We start from the raw sequence: 22,954 nt of genomic DNA on the forward strand, positions 1-22,954 counted from the left end.
ATGTACACTTCAAATCTTCAAAGTATATTTTAAAAAAACTGTACATGCAGATAATATAATATTAATATTAGTTAGAGTACATTTTCATGACTGTTTCTGTTTCGTTCACACTTTTAAATACAACTTAATGTCAAGTTTCACTTTAAAGTACATATTAAATCATGTTTTAATAATCTTTTGTTGTGCTTTATAAAAGTCCACTTATTTTGATGTGTTGACTAACATACTAAAGTACTTTATTATAAATTGAAGTTAAAGGTGAACTATGTAGGATTTTTCCAGTAAAACATCCAGAAACCACTAGGCCAGTGTTATATATTTTGTTCAGTTGAGTACTTAGAATATCCCAAATGTTTTCAACTATTTGTAAATCGTGAGAAAATTGCTATTTTAACCAAGGAGCCGGGACGTGTGAGCTATGCGTGTGAGGGAGTCGCCTGTCGATTGCGTCATATCTGCGTCACCCTCGGTCTCCGGTTTTATTCAGTGAAACACTTTACTCTCACTGCATTGTGAACAAGTGTCATAGCAGCCGCCGAGCTAACGTCATAACTTCCTTTTCAACACACTCAGATATATCTAATACGATAAACAGAGCTGCGTTACCTCACACTCAGCACTGGAGAAGAGGAAGTGCCGCCGGCAACCGTGTCATAATAAAAGTCCCGACAGCGACTATGCCATAATAACAGTCCCGCTCTTCAATCGCTCCTGCGGCCTTGCTCAGCTCCACAACACTCGGTCCTGCTCTGCTTCAGACTACAGTAATGTTAATAATCGCATCCATGAACATGATTTCTGCCCGAGTCCTATCCTGACTGTTTCCCACCGGCTGTGAGGTGAAGACCACATGTTCCGAGATTCTGCGCTCAAACGTGCCGTCATCAAACTATGCCTTTGTTTTGAACAGGCGACCTCTAGTGGACGGAAAAGTTACATAGTGTAGCTTTAACTGTAGTTGTGTGACTTGATATTACATTTAAATTTGATATATTTTAAATGTAATAAATTGCAACTTCATCTTTTCTGATTTGCAATGGCAAATATATTTATATACCTGACATACAAGTTTAAATGACAATATATAATATGTTTTATATTGTCAGTGCATTCGGCAGTAAGCTTTAACCATATTTTAAAGACAATAAAAGTAATTTTGAAAGTTAATATAAAGATATACAAAAGTCAAACTTAATTGGGTCCAAAAATACAAAATTAAACTATAATACCTTTTCGATGTCCAGTATATTCTTTTATAGTATATTATTTCCATAATTCATAGTTTTCAGTCACGTGACTGTCGCGAAGCCTTGGAGGGCAAAACCGCCATAGAACTCCATTGAACTGCAGCACAAGCCTGTCAAATATCCATCTTAAATCAAAAATATGTGAACAAGATGCACGTTTTGGGCACTTATGACTCATATGCAACACTTGCTACAGTATTTCAGTCACTAAAAACAGCGGGACGTTTTTAAAACGCTTAATGTGAAAAACACTATAGGGTGTGTTGCACCAATAAGGATTCAATTAAGCAAAGTTTAACGCTAATCAAGGATTTGTTGATCTGGGTTTTATTTTAAATCGAGTTGTTGCACCATTTAATTTGAAACACAAATGAATTACGCAGTAAAACCGTTATAATAATAGAGCTGATCAAGCAGCAGACGGATGGTGAACTGACGACAGACCAAACAATACTTACTTGTGCAAACCACCCTTAAAGTGCCGTAATGTACTAAAACAGTGATATTAAAAGATCAAATTCAGTTTACAACTTTTTGATGATGCATACTATATACAGGCGAGCAGATGAGCCAAGAATATGAACGCAACGCGCTTTCTTTATGATGGGTTTCGATGGGAAAAATACGCTTAAGGAGAAACCTTGTGTTGCATTTATATTTTGTGTTCAACTGCTTTCCTGTACAAATTATGCAACATCAATAAGGTGTATATTGAATTTGGTATTTTAATATCACTGTCTTACTGCTTTAATACTGACTACAAAACTGGTAAAAATGACTGGCGGGCAATGGAGGAAAGCCTCGTTTTGCCCTCCAAGTGGGCGTTTCTTTAAGCGTGTGAGGTCATGTGAAAACTATGAATAAGTACTCCTTTTAAAAGTAGGCTAATGAATATTTAGTACATTTATTTAGTAGGGTACAACTGAAAATAAATATAAGTATAAATGCATATCCTCATCAAACAATATGTGAATGATTACATCTCTAAATACTGTAGATATTATCAGGCCTAAAGTACCAGCTGTTCGTGTTAAAATGCAGATGGAAATGTATCTTTGTTTTGGACTTTGTGTGTGTCTGAATGCAAAGAGCCACTAGAGGCCATTTCTTTTTAGTCTGTGCAGCTTCAGTATTATTAGTCTGAATGTAGAGTGAGCTCCAATAGAGATAGCCATGTTCCCAGCGGCCATGTCTTTTCCAAATGTAGATTCACTTCGGGCCTGATTTAATCATGTCACATTAAGACTGCTATATACTGACAACTTGAAGCTGGAATTCATTTTACATGGTAGATTTCCTCCCACAGTTCTTGGTCGAAGAAACCAAGTAATGAGTTTTTGCAAAGTTCAACAGACTATTTAGTGCTCACTGTAGCTGTAAGGCTGTTTAAATAGTATACTTTAGTACTACATTTATCTTTAAAGTGCAATTGTCTGACTTTTCCATCTGCGAAGGACAATGATATTAACTATAATTAAGCAGTGAGTCATTAACAGCAGCTTGAGTGCAGATGTCAATCTTTTAACTACGGCTTGGGTGGTTTCTGTGCAGATTGGGCATAAGAAAATTCTTGTGTTACTCAGCACGTTTGAGCTTCGGGGAAGAACCAATGAGGTTCATTCTCGCGTTACGTGTTCCTGTGCAGTTGTGGGTGGTGCCCACACATTTCTATGTTCTGAGTTTTTTAGTTGGTTGGGTGTTGGTGGTTGCCAGGATGTTACTATGCAGCTGTTAAAGTGTTGAGTGTTTTATTGGGTTGCATAGGGTGTTGTGGGTGGTTGCCAGGGCGTTACTTATGTGGCTGCTAAAGTGTTCTGAGTGTTTTTGTTGGGTTGCACAGGGTGTTGTGGGTGGTTGTTAGGTTGTTACTATGCTGTTGCTAAAGTGTTCAGAGTGTTTTTGGCGGGTTGTTGTGCAGTTGCTAGGGTGTTGTGTGTGTGTGTGGTTGCCAGGGCTTTGTAAAGCGTGTGGATCCTGGAGCTTAAAGTTGAGCTTAAAGGCTAAAGTTGTGAATCTAAAGTAAGACTGGTCAGTTTACAGTGATGGATATATTTAGCTTCATGAGCAGATTCCCTCAAGTGTAAATGCTGCTCCAGACTCTCTGTTGTGGTGTGTTGTTAATTTAACAGACCTGACATGTGATCCAGTACTATGATAATAGCATCATATAAGACACAAGACTCATAAAACTTCACTGACCTTTGCACATGCCATGTTTTTGCCACACAGAGAGGACTTGGATCATCCAGACCAATTGAACATTTCCGAGAAACTCAAGCAGCAGGCCGTGCCTCAGACCAACCACATCAACAGCTACGTGATTCCAGAACCCGAGGTTATCCAAAGTAACAGGCTGCTGGAGGAGAAGCAGGCGGGATTTGTCGGAGAGGTGGAGATCCAGGTTTCTGCACGAGAGATTGAGCAGGCGAGGAGTAAATCTCCAGCAAGCAGGATAGTGGAGGTGGAGGTTTTAGCTCCAGGGTCAAAACCAACATCCCAAGTTCCCTCTCGAGCTCCTTCCAGGGCCGTCTCGACCCCGCCGGTTGTGATGAGGAACGGTACACCCATAGAACAGAACGGCATGCCTGGATATCAGAGAGGCCCGACACCTTCTTCTCAAAGTCCAATTAAGGTACAGAGGAAGAGTACACTGGAGCAGGTGGAGAACTGGGTCAAAGTACAGAAGGAAGAACGCCAGGGGTAAGTCTACAAACACACAGATGTGAAACATAAGTAAATACAGTATATAAACTGTGTGTGTGCGTGTGTGTATTTATGCATACAAATTCAGACACAGATACACCTATTCAGAGTAGTTGCTGCTAAATGTTGCTGTGAAGAGTCATGGTTGTATCTCCCCCTAGTGGTTGAGATCATAAAAATTACCACAGAATACAGCAGTCAGTATCCAGTTTATCCTTAAAGTCAACATAAAACGATGTTCAAAACATTTTACTTTCATAATGTGCCATATTTCAGAGTGAAATAGGATATTTAACGAGAGAAGTCCCACCCTTTTTATTGTTTAGGCTTCTGGATTTGTTTAGTTTGTGAAAATTAGTCACTATATGACAGGAAAAAATATTTAATGTATCAAAGGATTCGTGATGTCGTTTCAGGAAGGTGGAACTAGTTATTATAGTTTGAAAAATTATTACAAATACAATTTTTCCCTTTTAGAATAACATACAATAGTGAATTCTGTTCTACAAGACTAGGGTTGTTTATTAAAATAAAAATACACTACCATTCAAATGTTTTGTGGCAGTTTTTTTTTTTTAAAGAAGAAGAAATTATTACTTTTATTCAGTCCCAGGATTCATTAAACTGATCAAAAGTGACAGTAAAGACATTTATAATGTTACAATGTTTATTTATAAATATTATATTTCAAATAAATGTAAGAACATTTATTTGAACAACTCGCCATAACAGGAATAAATTACATTTTAAAATATATTAAAACAGCAAAATTTCACAATATTACAGTTTTTTCTGTATTTTGGATTTTTTTTAATGCAAATAAAGACTTCATAAACATAAAAAAAATCTTACCAAGCTCAAATTTGGAATGTTAGTGAATAAAATATATTAAACATAAATAGTTTTGTCTTTGACTTCAATGACTCTGAATATCAATGTGTAACAATAAATGTTAAAAATAATAATTTTGTTATCACAGGTTTGTTTCTACTGATGGCACAATCCCACGTCGGACCCCTTCAATTCATCCGAAGTACGGCACAATAGAGAAGTACCAGTCTTTACCAAAGACCACGCGGCAGAGCCCACAAACTACTCACCGTCAGTTACCCAGCGAATACAAATATTCCCATGACCGGCTGAATCACTTCCAGCTGACCCACGGCCACACCCAGCGACCCGCAACACACGACAACACGGTGTGGCAGCTCTACGAATGGCAACAGCGACAGCAATATCGGCTCGGCAGCCCCACCGCCCCCGTGTACACTCCTGCTCCAGACTACTCCACCGCCGTGTCCTCCACCAGAGTCAACTCAGACGTGTCTCGCTCCATTTCCGTGCCTCCGACCCTGGCAGACATCCCTCCACCCGGGCCTCCTGGGCCAAGACTGCTGTCTCCACGCAGACCCCACACGCCGGCAGACCGAGTCACAGTCAGACCTCTGGAGGACCGGCTCACTGTGGAGGTGCCACCATCAAACTCTCCTCACCGATTACGCTCCTATAAGGTCAGTAGGTGATGCTTATACATCACATCACAATCCACTGGCAATAGTGGTATTCACAATAAACACCTGTACACAATGTACGCTACCGTACAAAAATTTGGGGTTGATGCAATTTTTTAAATGTTTTTAAAAGAAGTATCTTATGCTAACAAAGCATTTATATTATCAAAACTAAAGTTAATTTAGTAATATTGTTGTCTGGCTATCACCAGACCAAGCTCAATCTTTTAAGATTGAACATTGGTCTGGGAAGGTTGCTCTGTATTTTCTACTGCACAAGAGGTGTGATCAACGGGCATAGTTCAAATGACTCTGTACGAAATTGGAATGTCCTTCAACCAATCAGACCAACGATCCATCGCTTCTCTATCCGTCATTGTGTTAAACCCGCCAATAGTGCGCCAGATGGATAAGCCGGTTTGAGATTGGTCCCCGCAAATTTGTAACAGAAGCAGGATAGAAATATGCACAGATTTCCAGCCTGAGCTGCAGGGCGAAATCAAATCGCCGGCAGATCGGGCTGGATTTACCCAGTCTAGTAATATTGTGAAATACTATTTAAATTTAAATCATTTTACATTTTAAAATGTAATTTATTCCTGTGATGCAAAGCTGAATTTTCAGCATCATTACTCCAGTCTTCAGTGCCACATGATCCTTCAGAAATCATTCTAAGCTGATTTTCTGTTGTGCTGCTTAATATTTTTGTGAAAACTATGATACTTTTTTTTTTTAATTTCAAAAGAACAGCATTGATTTGTAATGTAATTTTTTTATAACAATGTAAATGTGGTCACACTTTAGTTTAGGGTCAAATTCTCTCTATTAACTAACTATTAACTGTAACTTTTCCATCAATAAACTCCTAATTACTGCTTATTAATAGTTAGTAAAGTAGTTGTAGCGTGTAGGTATGATTAAGGGATGTAGAATATGGTCATGCGGAATAAGGTATTAATATGTGCTTTATAAGTACTAATAAACAGCCAATATCCTAATATGCATGCTAATAAGCAACTAGTTCATAGTGAGAATTGGACCCTAAACTAAAGTGTTGCCATCTTTACTGTAACTTTTGTTTAATTGAATGCATCCTTGCTGAATACAAATATTAATTTCTTTAAAAAATCTAACTGACCCCAAACTTTTGAGTGGTACTCTATATAATGTCACATTATATGAAACTGACCTTAGCAACAAACTCTGCTTTAAAAGAGAAGATCTGGAGTCTGAAAGAAGCATGCACTTAGAGTCATCATGATGGATGTTAATACTGCCCAGAAACTCCTGATCAAATAACACCAGCTTTCAATGTTTTCAAACTGCCAGCATTTGTCCATCTGTCTACAACAGAGTCATAATTCAGCATGAATTATTATTGGCGTGTTTGTAATGGAACGAGTGCCTGAGTGGGATGATTTATATATATATACTTAATTTGCTCCATTTAATGTTTCTGTCTGTCTTTTTAAAACCATTTCAAATGAGTGTTCACCCAGCCAACAGAAATGTCTTATCCAAAAGGTTTACTGAATCCATGATGATTATTAAATCTATTAGTTATTTTGGTGTGTATACTAACATCATTACTTTTATGTATTTAGCAGTCACTTTCATCCAAATGTGCAAGGTTATTTTGGTGTTTTTGACATAAGCACATACTGGAAAACAAAAGGCTAAAGGCCCATTCACACCAATGATAACTATATTAGCATCCACACCAGCGGATTATACCGTTGTGTTTATTATGAGCGTGTGCTGCAATTTTGTCTGCCTCTTTAAATGTTCAAGCTCTTTAAAGCTGGATGGATTCTGATTGGCTGCCAATGTTTTGGAAAAAAATCGTTCGGACAGTGATTCCAACAATATAATTTATCTGTGTCATTATCGTTACAGTTGTGGTGTGTACTCTGATTTTTAGAAATATATCATTATCGACAGTTATCGTTCTTGGTGTGAACGGACCTTAAAGGGGTCATGAACTGGCTTTTACATTTTTTTAATACTGTTGTCTGGGGTCAACTTATGACGTTTGCGTGGTTTTTACATTCAGAAACATCATAATGCATAAGTAATAGGCTATTTTCTGCCTTGGTTTTGAGGCTCTCTGAAAAACGATCGGTTTTGATGGGCGTGCCGCACTGAAGACTTGAAAGTAAACGCCCACGGCTAGGATTGGATAAGATTTGTATATTTAATGAGCTTCAGCTCCCCTCAGTACATGTGGAAATTGTTTTGAAAGCGTCTGGAGAAACACGATTGATTGGAATGTTCACACTCGCACGCGCAAGAAAGGAATGTTATTTTGCTATTTAAGAGAGCCCGTCGGCAGGCCGGTGATACATTTTGGTAGCCCGTCTGAAAAACACATAGCCCCGGGATGTTGGGCTTTGCGAGCACTGGCGTTACAAGTCCGAGTCTGATCACGAATGAACCAATAACACCTTCTCCAGCCTGTGACCGCGTGCTAAGGTATGTAATCAATAGATATCAAACGATCTGTAACAAGGATTTTTATCCTGCAATATTAACACATATAAAAAAACATGTTTTACTTGCATGTTCTACTTAGTGTGTTGCACCGTTCCTGTCGGATGCAATATAGAAGTCACAGCATTGTGTTTTAATCTCAATATGTCTGCAAATCCAGTCTCGACCTTTATCTTGTTTACAAACGATTCCGCAATGAAATGAAGCGAACAAAACACAATGTCTTACGCATGTGAGCTGGAACCAGCATGTTTATTGCTCGGTAGCGACCCGTTTAGCTCCACAAGTCGGTGGGCGGGCTTGAGGCGGCGCTTCTGCATTCTATGACGTCAGTGGTCGACATATTCTGAGATCTCTCATTTTCTAGGCCTGGTGTCAATAAAAGCTTTTCTTTGACTAACAATGACATTTTCAGCTCTGAAACGTACAGGATATTCTTATATCACGATGAACTTTTATATATCAAAGGCTCAAAGGAAAGTTGATTTCTCAATTCATCACCCCTTTAAAGGGATAGTTCACCTAAAAATGAATATTCTGTCATAATTTAGTCACACTCAAGTTGTTCCAAGCCTGTGGGGGGGGGTACTATGGTAGTCAATGGCTGCCGAGATCTGCTTGGTTACAAACATTCTTCCAAATATCTTCCTTTGTGTTCAGCAGAATTCATACAGGTTTGAAACAACTTGAGTGTGACATTTTTGGGTGAACTATCCCTTTAATATTGGTGTTTTAATGAAGTATACACTGCTGTTCAAAAGTTTGGGGTCAGTTTTTGAAAGCAGTCTTTTATGCTCACCAAGGCATTTTTATTTAATCAAAATACAGTAAGAACATTTTCTATTTTAATATATTTTAAATTACAAATTATTAATGTGATGGCATAGCAGCTATCACTCTGCAGCTTTCACCTGGTTGCCCACTGAAGCTAAGCAGGGCTGAGTCTGGTCAGTACCTGGATGGGAGACCTTCTGGTGATAACTAGGTAGCTGTTGGAAGAGGTGTTAGTGAGGCCAGCAGGGGGCGCTCACCCTGTGGTCTGTGTGGGTCCTAACGTCCCAGTATAGCGATGGGGACACTATACTGTAAAAAAAGCACCGTCCTTTGGACGAGATGTTGAACCGAGGTCCTGACTCTTGTAAAAGAGTAGGGGTGTAACCCCGGCATCCTGGCCAGATTTGCCCATTGACCTTGTTTCCTTTCCTCGCGTCTTAGCTCCACCTCCTTAGGATGCGAGGGAAGAATACACCTGTGTATCCTCACTCAGGAATCTTCCTCATTCCTTGTTCCTCGCCTCCTCCTCACAGTGCAATTAGAGAATTGAGATGTCCTTCAAAATGGCTGAATCCCATTTGGCTTCCAGTTCACGGGCTGCAGGACGGAGAAGCGAGGAAACGAGGATGCAACAATTTGAGTATTTAGAAGCACTGTATGTCTCCTCTCCACCAATAACCTAATGTGTGATTGGCGTTCTGGCGCAATATGGCTGTCGTCGCATTATACAGATGGATGCTGCACATTGGTGGTGTTTGAGGAGATTCCCTCTTCCATGTGTAAAGCCCTTTGAGTGCTGAGAAAAGCGTAATATAAATGTAACAAACTATTATTATTATTAAAGCTGAATTTTCGGTCATCAGTGTCACATGATCCTTCAGAAATCATTCGAATATGCTGATTTGATGCTCAAATAATTTCAGTTGTGCTGCTATTTTTGTGGAAACGGTAATATATATATATTTTCAGGATGCTTTGAGTTATAGAAAGTTCAAAAGAACAGAATTTATTTAAAAATAAATAATTTGTAAAATCATAAATGTCTTTTCTGTCACTTTTGATCAATTGAATGCATCCTTGCTGAATATAAGTATAAGTAACAAATTGTACTGACCCTAGATTTTGAACGGTACTGTATTTAAAATCCTTAATCTCTCTTTTTTTATCATTCTGCAGTCGGCCACAATAGAGAGACGCTCAATGCCTCCATCTGGTTACATCACACATACAGTCAGTGCTCCCAGCCTGCACGGAAAAACAGTAAGACATTTTTTTCCACATATGTTTCTTTTCTGGGGAATATGTATAGCCATTACATTTGATTTCACTGTTTAGTTTCCCTTTTTTGTGCTGCTGTTAAAAACAGATTTTATCCATCAAAAAAAGAAAAAACCTTCCTGGATAAGTTTCACTTCATGTTACTCTGCTGGTGGAGCCAGTCCTCTTGTTTTCGTGGCTGTAATGGGCATTTGTGTAAATAATCTCATCACATAACTCTCTCTCTGCCCTAATCATACACTCACAACCTTTGGTCCAGCCGGAGGAGCTCACCCTTCTCCTCATCCAGTTACGGAGACACCAGGCCATGATGGCAGGTGTGCGCAACGATGCGCTGGCCCACCTCCAGCAGTTGTCTCGGGTGAAGGTCAGGGCTCGTCCTGCCCAGTCAGCACCTTTCATTACTAGCCTGCGGCCTGTAGTCTGCCTCTGCTGCTGTTATTTATCCCGTCTGGCTCTCTGTAGCTCCTGTGGCTTTATTACATGATGCTTCTCTGTATTGTAGCATGGCATGTCATGCTAGGGGCTGCATCCGGCTGTCCCACCATCGGCATGAATTGTATATGTAACTGTTCTGAGGTATTATGCATACTATATGAGTGTGCTCTGCTGTTTCTCCAAAGTCTGAAAATGCAAAGATCAAAAATGCTTGCATGAAGTAGGTGTGTGTGCGAGTCTGGTGTCCCCATAGAACCTGTTCTGCTTTGACCTGGTTCCAGGATAAGCTTTAAATAATTTCAACAGTAACACAATAACAAACATATATATATATATATTATTACATATATATATCAGTGGTTCCCAAACTTTTTAGAGTGGCCTACCCCCCCTGAGGCATCTTTCTGTTAAGGGACAATATTTGCACCCTTAAACTGATTTATATATATATATATTTTTACCTTTTTTTTTAAAGGCAAAGGGCCCTATGATACACCCGGTGCAATGCGACCCCAGGCGTGACTCAAGTGTTTTTAGCTAGTTTCAGCCTGACGCAGTTATCATTTTCACTTCCAGCACTATGTTGTTTAAATAGCAAATGCACTCGCACCCATCTGTTCGCCCATAGGCATGCTGGTCTGAAAACGAGGTGTGTTCAGTTGCATTGTTGACGTGTTGCTATTTTGAGGCAACTGAAAACGACTGCACCATTGACCAACAAAAACCTGGTCTAAAGTCAATGGCACAGTATTTTTTGTGTTATTTAAAGGGAGCGTTAGTAATATGAACCTATAGGCGGGTGCACAACACGTGTACACTCTGCTTAATACACATACTGTGATGCGCACTACACAAACATGGCAAATATAAAAAATAAAAGGATTACAATGTAAAATATTATTATTGTGTACGTAAAGATAAAAATTCCTACATGTTATAATGGATAGTCATTGCATGTATCAGAATTACTTATTTGCAGTAATGACTAATGAAATTGGCTAATTATTTGGCCAATCGTGGCAATACACACATGTATTTAAACTGACTCGTCAGGTTGAGGGTGTCTTAGCAATCCCGCCATGGTGCAAGCGCAACTGGCTTTTAAAGGGAATGGGAGATGAGATTTTGATTGGTTTATTGCACGTTACGCCCATTTTTTCCGTCATTAAACTAGCAAAAGTGGATTCGGACACACCCTAAGTGCACCTACGCCATGAGCTTCAGACCATCCGCTCAGATCGTTAAAATAGGGCCCTAAGTTTTCTAACCCTATTAAATGTGTCATGTTTTATGTCAAATTCTTAAAATTCCATTCATTTAATTATTAATATAATAAATAAAGCAATACATTAAACTAAATAATTTCAGTCAAATGAAATCAGTATCAACAAAAGCCATCTTTGCACTGCAGTTGCACAAGTTGCATCTAGATGTATTTACAGTAAACCCTGTTTAATCCTGCTCATAGGTGGCATGAATTCAATTACAATGGCACAAATAGGCTGATTTTATCACATAACATCAGCCTATTTTTGCCATTGTAATTGGATTCATGCCACCTATGAGCAGGATTAAACAGGGTGTACTGTAGGGTGTACTGAGGTGAACAGGGTGTATTCATTCATTCAGTATCGAATAAAGTGTCCGAAATTGTACTTATTTTGAAGTAATTCACGACCGCTATATACATATAGTAGGGAAGTATGCGATTTTAGATGCATCCGCTGTATTTATGAATGAGTCATTGAATCAATGACTCCCGATCATTCTCCCGATTCATCATTGTTTGGAGACACACAACAGTTCTGCTGTGGGTTTTGTTTGAACTATTTTGTTGCGAAACTGTTGTATAAAATCAGTCACATTTGCAATTGTGTGGATATTCTGGAAAAATTGCATTCTTGCTCGTATAATACATTATAATCATTAAAAACAGGAACTTACACAGGGTATGTTTTGTATCGAAGAGAGTTTGAGTCTCTATGCACAGTCTGTGTCTATATTTGTTCTTAAAGGGATAGTTCACCCAAAAATGAAAATTAGCCCATGATTTACTCACCCTCAAGTCATCCGAGGTGTATATGACATTCTTCTTTCAGACAAATAAAATCTGAGTTCTATTAAAAATGTTCTGGCTAATCCAAGCATTATAATAGCAGTAATAGTTGCTCTGTTTTTGAAGTCCATAAAAAATGCATCTGTCTGTCAAATAACGTGCTCCACGCGGCTCCGGGGTGTTAATAAAGGCCTTCTGAAGCGAATCGATGTGTTTGTGTAAGAAAAATATCCATGTTTAAACATTTTTTTCATTTTTCATTTTTTTCAATGGCTCTGCATCAGCCGTCCCCGCGCCATCACTTCCAGCGAATAAGGTCAAAATACATGCAAAATACTGGTTCAATCATAGATATATACATTCCTCATTAGTGCCTGCGCGGATCGGTCGAATGAGGCATCTACGTATATATATATATCTGTGATCGCGCTAGTATTTTGACCTTATTCGCCGGAAGTTATGGCGCTGGGAAAACTAGATGACATTCGTCAGATAAGAGGTAAAAAAATTACATAAATACTGTTCGGTTTCTCGAAGACACGATCATTTCGTGTCTTAATACATCAATGTGTCGCCACGAGCGGCAGGGTTTAATAAGGATTCGTATGTCTATGTGTTTTTACTCTCATTGCTCTCATACTCTAAAATATCCCCATTGACATGCATTATATGACTGTCACACTGCAACGGTTGGAGTTAAAAATCTTTATTTGTGTTCTACTGAAGAAACAAAGACACCTACATCTTGGATGCCCTGGGGTTAAGCAGATAAACATAAACGTTTTTGGGTGAACTATCCCTTTAATTCTAGTAATTGCTAAAACCCCACTTTTACACGGGTACATCGTCAAGAATGGCAGTAATGTAGCGCTGTTTGCTAAGGCAGCAGACCTATCATATGCATGCCTTTTTGTGTGGATGTAGGCAGTTTTGACCACAAATGATGAGATAATTGGAATGGATGCCATGTATTTGACCTTTTACGGCACTGCCATTTTCCTATTTTTACACTAGAGGTGGCATTTTGCCTCTTTTAAAAACATTCTTGGTTTAAATGTTATTTTAAGGTGGGGTAGAGTTAAATGAATGGCATTTGAAAACTCAGCATGTTGTTCGCGTACCCCCTCACATTCCCCCAGGGGTTTGCTTACTCCAGTTTGGGAACCACTTTTTACTATTTAATTACTTTGGTTATTGGCTGAGTGCTTTTGCATCAAGGACTAAGGTAAAGTTAAAGGAATATTCTTGTGTTTTTAACCTAATGTCAGAATACTTTTGTCTTGCTTTCCCTAAAACAATACATTTACCCAAGAAGCAAAATTGCATAATATATTAAGACTTATTTTTCTAGATTTTTTTAGGTGTACTGCCAAGAAGGAAGAAAAATAAGTTAATTCAAGATATGTTCTATGAAATATTAATATATAGTGTATTCTCTTATTATCTTACCAAATTTTGCTTCTTAAGTACATATACACTACTGTTCAAAAGTATAGGGTCAGTACATTTTTAAAAGAAATCAATTACAATGTGAGAGTAAAGACATGTATAATATTACAATTTTACCAACCCCAAACTTTTGAACGGTAGTGGATGTACTGTAGCTATTATTTGCATGGAAATGCAAACGGGGGGTCTGTTGTATCAAGACAGTTGTGAGTAGTATGTCCCAAAGCTTGCATATCAGGTGCATAGCCTTTAATTCTAGATGATTGATTTTTGTTTATTGAAGTCGAAGAGTCTCATTTCAAATGTTTCTTCTACTACTTACAGGTTGATGACACATACGTGCACTTGAAGAAGGACCTGGAATATTTAGATCTGAAGGTGGGACCTCTCCTTTTCTGTCTCTGAAACCTTCTGTACTAAAACACTAACACAGCACAGAAACCTCACTCAGGGCGAGGAATCAAGAATATGTTTTATTTCAGAAATTGTTTGCATTTAGTATGTAATGGTTAACTTTGCAGGAATTACATAGAGTCAGAATGTTGATGATAATAGTAGTGATCCAGTCGAAGGATATAAAAGGCTGGTCCTCCTTTGACTATAACTGTCTATCTCCGTTTGCAACAGATGAAAAGTTTAGAGCCATTGATCCTCATGGTTCACAGTGTGTTACAAACCTGCACTGCGGGGGGTTTGAGACCACTCTGGAACGTAAGCACTGTCAGCATCCAGAGTGTCTGCATTCCCATTGCTTTACACGGTGCACATAGCTTTGTGTTGGCACAAGCCTGGCACCTGCACGCCTATCCTCCCTGCCTTTTGTGAGTGTTGTGCTGTGGGTATGTGTGAGTGATTGGGTTAATGAGACGGCAGGTCTGGATGGGACGGGCAAGCTCAGCGCATGTGCAGGGAATGACCCACATTTAGCCAGCTGATTCTCCAATTCATTCTGTTTCTATCTCATAGGATCCATCAATATTATGTGCAGCTTTCTAGATATCCCGTATGTTGTAGCCAACCCATTGTCTGGCTATCACCAGATCAAGCTCAATCTTTTAAGATTGAACATTGATCTGGGAAGTCTGCTCTGTATTTTCTACTGCACAAGAGGCGTGATCAACGGGCAGAGTTCAAATGACTCTGTACGAAATTAGATAGTCCTTCAACCAATCAGACCACAAGAGGCGTGATCAATGGGCATAGTTGACTCTGTACACAATTGGATAGTCATTGTGTTAAACCCGCCAATAGTGCGCCAGGTGGATAAGCCGGTTTGTGATTGGTCCCCGCAAATTTGTAACAGAAGCAGGATAGAAATATGTACAGGTTTCCAGCCTGAGCTGTAGGGTGAAATCAAATCGCCGGCAAATCGGGTTGGGTTTACCCAGTCTAGCCAACCCAGGCTCAGTGGAAAAATGTACTTGTGGCGGCATTTCTGCAAAATGATGTGAAATTTCCTGTGAGTGGTGCTAAAAGTGTTCAGTTTTATCCGAAACAATCTGACAATGTTTTATTATGCTAGTGGTTGTATGTATCGCTGCAGTTCAGTGATGGTCACATTGAGACACTTAAAAAGTTAAAGGATTAGTTCACTTTTAAATAAACTTTTGCGGATAATTTACTCACCACCATGTCATCCAAGATGTCCATGTCTTTCTTTCTGCAGTCGAAAAGAAATTAAGGTTTTTGATGAAAAATTCCAGGATTTTTCTCCATATATTGGGCTTCAATGGGCCCCAAACGGTTCAAGGTCCAAATTACAGTTTCAGTGCAGCTTCAAAGGACTTTAAACGATACCAGATGATGAATAAGGGTCTTATCTAGCGAAACGATCGAGCAGTATTTATGCTATTATTTTACCTCTTGTCAGACGAACGTGATCATCTCTGAGCTCCGCCATAACTTCAGCTAAGTGAGGTCAAAATACGAGCTTGGTCATAGATATATCGATCGTAGATGCTCATTCGACTGATCCGTGCAGGCGCTAATGAGGCATCTACGTAAACATCTATGACCACGCTCGTATTTTGACCTCACTTAGCGGAAGTTAGGGCGGAGCTCAGAGATGATCACGTTCGTCTGATAAGAGGTCAAATAAAAGCATAAATACTGCTCGGTTTCTCGCAGAAACTGATCGTTTCGCAAGATAAGACCCTTATTTATCGTTTCGTATCGTTTAAAGTCCTTTGAAGCTGTACTGAAACTGTCATCTGGACCTTGAACCGTTTGGGGCCCATTGAAGACCATTATATGGAGAAAAATCCTGGAATTTTTTATCAAAAACCTTAATTTCTTTTCGATTGCAGAAAGAAAGACATGGACATCTTAGATGACATGGGGGTGAGTAAAATATCAGCAAAAGTTTATTTAAATGTGAACTAATCCTTTAATGCTCTCACGTTTGAAAATAACCTACCACCAAACCCTAAAGCTAACCGATAATGTTAACAAAAGCATATGTGAAATTAAAACTAAATTTTTAGCGTGACACGAGTGCAGTGCTATACCAGGTGAGCTTCAGAGCAAGTTTACTACGTTAGAAAAGCCAAACATATGGAGCTGGTTATGTGCTTATCTGCTATTTTACAAATCATGCATTATGGTAGAGGTGTTTTGATCTCACAACATAGTATTGTGCAAAGGAACCGTGTGAAAATAAGTCATTATTAATCCATATTTTGTGTGTAAGGGAATCAAAGTTGTTGGTGTTTTACTGCCACTATAGTGTTCATTTCCGCTGGAGACTACAGTGAATGTATAGGTGTGTTTTTGAAGTTTTGCAAAATGTAGATAAAGGCACATTTTTACAATGAGTCTGGGTTGGTTGTAGTAGTAGATCATTCCTCTGAAACGTTCCTTATTGCCTTCAGTATCAGCATTGAGAAGCTTCTTCATACATTCTTTATTTTCCTTGAAACTTTTCTTTGGAAGACTTACTATCTTCACTACAAGCTACTAATAAAAAGTACATAACTACATTGAAGGGGCAATATTCAGGGCAAAATTATCAGATAATATTATTTAGTTCAAAAGAGCAGGATTTATCTGGCAAAAAAATCAGTAAGAATATCAATAAATGTTGATAAACAATGTAATTTCTATACACTACCGTTCAAACGTTTTGGCCGTCAGGAAGATAAAAAAAAAGATTGATAATAATAAGAAATGTTTCTTGAGCAGCAAATCAGCATATTAGAATGATTTCTGATGGATCATGCGAGACTGAAGACTGGAGTAATGATGCTGAAAATTCAGCTTTGATCACAGGAATAAATGACATTTTTTTTAAATAAATTAAATACAAATTTCACAATATTAATGTTTTGGTTCTAAAACATCAAAAAATCTTACTGACCCCAAACTTGTAAACTGTGGTTTAATTGAAACTACAAAAACAGTGAATACAGTGGTATTAACTAAATATATATTATACTGATAACTAAATACCATCCAAATTATTTGACTTCCCAGCCTTATTTGAAAGAGTGATATACTCAAGTTTGCCTCACTTGGTTGTAAGAAAAAAAATAGCACTGTTTTGAAAACTGCCAATCTATTTTCGCACTACTGACAAAAAGTTGTAGTGTTACTGTTTTTAGTTAGTTACTCCCCGACACTGTCCAGTTCATCGTTGTCCAGAGCTTGGGTTTTTTTATGAGTTCACCATGCAGCATTTTCTGTGGAGGCTTTATTTTAGACATTGCATTTATGTCCCACAGCTGTATTCTGTTGGCATGAAGATCGTGAGACACCATCCTGCCATTGTGCTTCCAGAAAGCTTCAGCTCCTACACGTACATGTGTGCATTAGAAATGAAGAATACTGTCTTAAAGCTTCTCACTGTGACTTTCAACAGCGTTCATTGTACAGTGTTGGTCTTGCTTTGCTTGTGTTGAATAGCTGTGTTTCTGTCTGTGGAGCACTAACACAAGGAGGCTTTTCTGTGAATTGTCTAATAGGTGAGTGGGACAGAGACTCTGAAAGGACGGCCGGCAAAGCCAGTGAAGGTGGCGGAAAGTGACATAGATGTGAGTATAGAGGACAATTCAATGTCTTTCTCCTTAACTCTTTCCCCACCAATGTTTTTTTTATTTTATTTATTTTTTATAAAGTTGCTAGTCGGTGCCAGCAATTTTGATCATTTACGCAAAACTTTCATTACACCCAGAATATTTTGATGTATGAATATCTGAACATACAATCCTGGCTTAATGCATTCTTTTTTTAATCAACAATTGAATGTGTGTAAGTTTCATAAAAATTAATCGGATTCAGAACGATGATCAAAACATAGTAAGTAGACCAAGTAGATTGTGTCCATCAACACCTCAAAGCTTCACAGTCCTGTTCCTCTTTGTGGGTTTGACATTTGATTGGGTAACAATAAGGCCTTTCGCACTGGAGGAACCTTTTCATAGTTCCTCCTTCCATAGGAACTCCTTTTGGGGAAACTAATTTATCTCCTACTTCAGAGTAAGGTCTAACCCAGACAATACCAGTGATGTAAGATTGGCCGAACACATGCAAAACACCAACACGCTGCATTTTTTAAATAGCTGTGTATACACACAGATTACAGCCTATATATTTATTAATAATAATAATAATAATACATTTATTTTATATAGCGCCTTTAAAAGTTGCTTTCTCAAAGCGCTTTACAAGTTTACATAACAAAGAAAAAACAACACACTAAATACAACAAGTAAAATGAATAATCAAGTAAAAGCAATGTTTTGAGAAGAGATTTAAAAGTCACTAATGTATTTGCTTCCCTGATGTCAGCCGGGAGAGAATTCCAAAGTTTAGGAGCATAGGAAGAAAATGCTCTATCACCCCTAGAACGAAGCCATGTCTTGGGAACAACCAATAGACCACTCTGAGTGGAACGCAGATTACGACATGGTGTGTAAGGCGTTAATAGATCAGTCAAGTACTGAGGAGCCAGATTATGCAAAGCCCATTGCTAACATAAGGATTTTAAAATCAATACGGTACCTGACAGGGAGCCAAGACAGGGGTAATATGATCCCTAACCCTGACCCCAGACAAAACTCTAGCAGAATTTTGTAAATATTGAAGTTTGTCAATTGAGGATTTAGATACTCCAGCTAGAAGACCATTACAGTAGTCAACACGTGAAAAGACGAAAGAGTTTATCAACCTCTCAGCAACTGAGAAGACAACATAGGACGTAAACGTGCTATATTTCTGAGATGAAAAAAGGATGTCTCAACAGTATTCTGCACAAAAGGCTCAAATGATAGCGTGGCATCAAATATGACACCAAGATTTTTTAATTTTCTTTGAAACTCCAAGAGTAAGAGAACCAGCATTTCGCAGTTGATGAGGAGAGCTGAGGAGCATAACTTCCATTTTAGAGCTAAAGAAAGAAAATTATTAGACATCCAAATCTTGATCTCAGTGATACAGTTCGAAAGATGCACAATGTCCACATGTTGACTTGGTCTTGAATGGATGTAAATCTACATATCATCGGCATAAAAGTGATAGTTAAGGTTGAGAGATCTTAGTAATTGACCAAGTGGCTAAATATACATACTAAAAAGTACCCAATACTGACCCCTGTGGGACACCAGTATGAACAGCACCAACCTTGGACCTATGGCCACCCATAAAAACAAATTGACTGCGGTCAGTAAAATAAGACCTAAACCAGCCATGAACTGTCTCTGAAAAACCAAATATATATTTTCAAGACGATTAAGTAACAGCGTATGATCAATAGTATCAAAGGCTGAACTAAGATCCAAGAGAATGAGAAGTGACAGGGAACCGGAGTCGGAAGCTGTTAGCAAGGCATTAGTGGCATTTAACCAACGCAGTCTCAGTGCTGTGCAATTTCCGAAACCCAGATTGATGGGGCTCAAATAAATTATTATCAATTAAATGTTTGTTCAATTGGGCCGCAACCACACCCTCCAAGAGTTTAGCCATGTATGAAAGATTTGAGATTGGGTGATAATTTACTCCACAAACTAACTCTACGAACATGGGAAACAGTGATAAATGGACCTCTCAACCTTTACGCTAAGGAGAAAATCCAACGCAACTTTGATGGGACCAAGTGAAACATGGTTATGTATATCTGCTCAGCTAGTGACATTGGGCATCAACCACACGGCAACGCTAATACTTTTTCATATACTGTCTACTTTCTTTGTATAATAATTCTATCTAATAATGTATTAGACAGCACTGAGACATTCTCAGCGCCATTAAAATAAAGTATAAAATAAAGTAGCTAGTGCTACAACTGAAACTAACCCCCAACCCTACCCCACACCCTAAAAATCGTGTAGACTTTGTAAAAAATACTTACCGTCAATGGCGGGGAAAGAGTTAATTATCTACCGCCTGTGTTGCTATGCACAAAAAAGAGCATTGTTTAGCATTATTTAGCTATTTTTCCTGGTGTGAACTGGTCAATAAAGCTCTGTTTCCTACTGCAGGTGACACTGAGTCGACTGTGTGAACAAGACAAAATACTGCAAGAGCTTGAGTTCAGAATCAGTGGTCTTAAGGATGATAAGGTGAGGCGAATTTTCTAAAGAAAAGTACACGTTTACTTTGGTCTTGTTATTATAGATATGTCAGCATTAATATACTTGCTCTTTTCTTTCTAGGACAAGCTTGAGTCCGTTCTGGATGTGTCTCACCAGCAGATGGAGCAGTACAAGGATCAGCCAGCTCACGCTGAGAAGATCGCCTACCAGCAGCGACTCCTTCAAGAGGACCTGGTGCATATTCGAGCAGACATTTCTAGAGTGTCAACGGTAAGTTTAAAATAATTTATATATACAGTGCTTCCACTCGCCATTGATCCATATCTACCAGAAATGAATACATTAGTGATTACAGGACATGAAGATTTGTTAGTTAGATGTAGAAAAAGCTTTAATTTCTGATATTTTTGTATTGCTCAGGAGATGGAGAGAGCGTGGGACGACTACAGCAGACTGGAGCAGTCAGTCGAACAGCTGAGGGACGTCCTGCAGACCCAGATGAATCTCTGCACATCACCTCAGGTATTTTTCTCCATTTCTTAATCCTTTTTTATTTTCCTGACATATTTTGCTATCATGATGTTCTCTAAAATATTTGATTAGCTGTAATATATATATAGAATAGAATATTTAATATAAAAAGACACATTTGCTAACATATGCAATCACCTTCAGTGTTCATAGAATCAGTGTTATTTAAGTATCACTGATATACTATTGTATTTTTTTTACTATTTTATGGTTTTATTTAACAATGATAACCCTGGCTAGAATGGAAATAAGATATGAAGAAATAAGATTGAATGTGTGTGCATGTGTGTGTGTGTGTGTGTGTTTGTATGTATTCTCAGGAGAAAAATCAGTTGAGGAGGGAGCTCTGGAGGATAGAGGATGTGATGACTGGACTCAGCTCCACCAAAGAAACCTTCAAAATCACCATAGACTCCGTGAAGAACCCAGGTAAGAATGGACCAGTTAGACAGGGTTAATAAACATAGGGGAGAGCAGGGCACAACCTAACGCTTTTTGACTTTCTCAGTTTGTGTAAATCCACTTAGGGTTCAGAGTATTTATTTTTTCCCACATTAATTGCACACTTCTAGTACAATTATGTGGTTTTGTTTCATTAATACAGTGTATACTTTTTTCTTTATTTACCCCGAAAGAATGGAAGTGAAATGTGACAACATGCCCCGTAGGAGTGGGGTACATTGTAACATGTGATGGGGCACAATGTAACATGACCAAATGACAGCTTAAAATGTTACCTGATGTCATCAAAAAAATATCCAAGACAAACTAAAATATTTTGTCAACAAAATACAATTATTAACTTTTTAAAATAAAATAATGGCATTTTTTAATCATTAAAATATACTCATTTTTGAGTTTGACAACAAACACATCGCTAAATACAGCTATACAGAATAGTTCAAAACATAATAATAATTAATAATTTCTGAACATTGACTCTCAGTCATTATTCACCCTTTTCTCATGGTTTCTCAAAAGAATTCATAAAAGTATAGAATATAATGGCATATTTCTAATAGGGGCTCATTGTAACACAGTGTTACAACGCACCCCATCTGCGCAACTGGGATTTAAATCGCGGCTCCTGTCTTCTGCTTGTTAGATCAGCATTAAAGAACGATCTCAACTGTTAAATAACAGATATAAGATTAAAATAATATCGGATTTGTCTTATTTTAAATAAACACAAAAAAACAGAGATGAAAAATAAACTTAAGTAAGAAATTGACTTTTGCTCTGGTTAAATACATGTTCAGTAATATCTTCCAGAGATTTTTTAATTTTGGCGTTATTTTTTTCTCGAAATAATGTTGATATGGCAACTAGTAAATACACAAAGTTTCGTCATTCTGGCATGTGTGGAAAGGGTTAAAACATGCGCGTTACAACTAACCTTGCGTTAGGTTGTGCCCCGCGCTCCCCTACTACAGAACTTCTTTTTAACTCTTGCTTGTGTGCGTATGTGTTTTCGTGTCCAGAGAGAAAACTTGTGCCTTCAGTGATAGAGTCAACAGTGCCTTCTCGGTGCATTACCCCATCTGGATTTGAGGTGCGGTCACCCCAACGCAGTCTTACCTCCAGTCCGTTATCACTGCCCCTGGACAATGAAGTTCTTCAGCATCCTCATCCTGTGCCAAAATGGGTTTGTGAGACTGTTACTGGTACTGTTCCTGAAAACTTTACTTTAGACAAATGGCCCTTGCTAAAGTGCAGAATATTGGTTTTCAGGAAGAGGATGATGCTCCACCCAGACCACCTTTACCTCTCCACTATGATGAGGACACACCCCCTGTTGTCCCGCCCCTACCTAGAGAAACATCGGTCATCCGACACACTTCAGTGCGTGGCCTCAAGAGACAGTCTGATGAGAGGAAACGTGACCGAGAAAGCAGCTACACTAACGGAGATTACAGGGTAATTTGAACTCACTCGTGTGAAGCTCATTGT

The 22,954-nt window shown here is 38.5% G+C and overlaps 1 protein-coding gene across 14 annotated transcripts in view; it reads left to right on the forward strand.

Moving 5' to 3' along the window:
• The window catches only part of plekha7a (pleckstrin homology domain containing, family A member 7a), a 159,947-nt gene that overhangs the window by 126,271 nt on the left and 10,722 nt on the right, over positions 1–22,954 (forward strand). For 10 of the 14 annotated variants that reach the window (XM_079825010.1, XM_079825015.1, XM_079825014.1 and 7 more), the window contains 11 exons: positions 3,477–3,947; positions 4,930–5,461; positions 9,902–9,985; positions 14,271–14,324; positions 17,906–17,974; positions 20,420–20,500; positions 20,594–20,743; positions 20,894–20,995; positions 21,325–21,433; positions 22,486–22,649; positions 22,736–22,921. In XM_079825010.1, the coding sequence (XP_079681136.1) occupies positions 3,477–3,947; positions 4,930–5,461; positions 9,902–9,985; positions 14,271–14,324; positions 17,906–17,974; positions 20,420–20,500; positions 20,594–20,743; positions 20,894–20,995; positions 21,325–21,433; positions 22,486–22,649; positions 22,736–22,921 (2,002 nt within the window). Of the gene's footprint in view, positions 1–3,476; positions 3,948–4,929; positions 5,462–9,901; positions 9,986–10,262; positions 10,371–14,270; positions 14,325–14,573; positions 14,658–17,905; positions 17,975–20,419; positions 20,501–20,593; positions 20,744–20,893; positions 20,996–21,324; positions 21,434–22,485; positions 22,650–22,735; positions 22,922–22,954 lie in introns of all 14 variants that reach the window. The other 4 variants (XM_079825002.1, XM_079825008.1, XM_079825007.1 and 1 more) reach the window with 3 other exon arrangements.

The sequence above is a fragment of the Gobio gobio genome (genome assembly GCF_949357685.1).
Source record: "Gobio gobio genome assembly, chromosome: 9".
Classification (NCBI taxonomy): Eukaryota; Metazoa; Chordata; class Actinopteri; order Cypriniformes; family Gobionidae; genus Gobio; species Gobio gobio.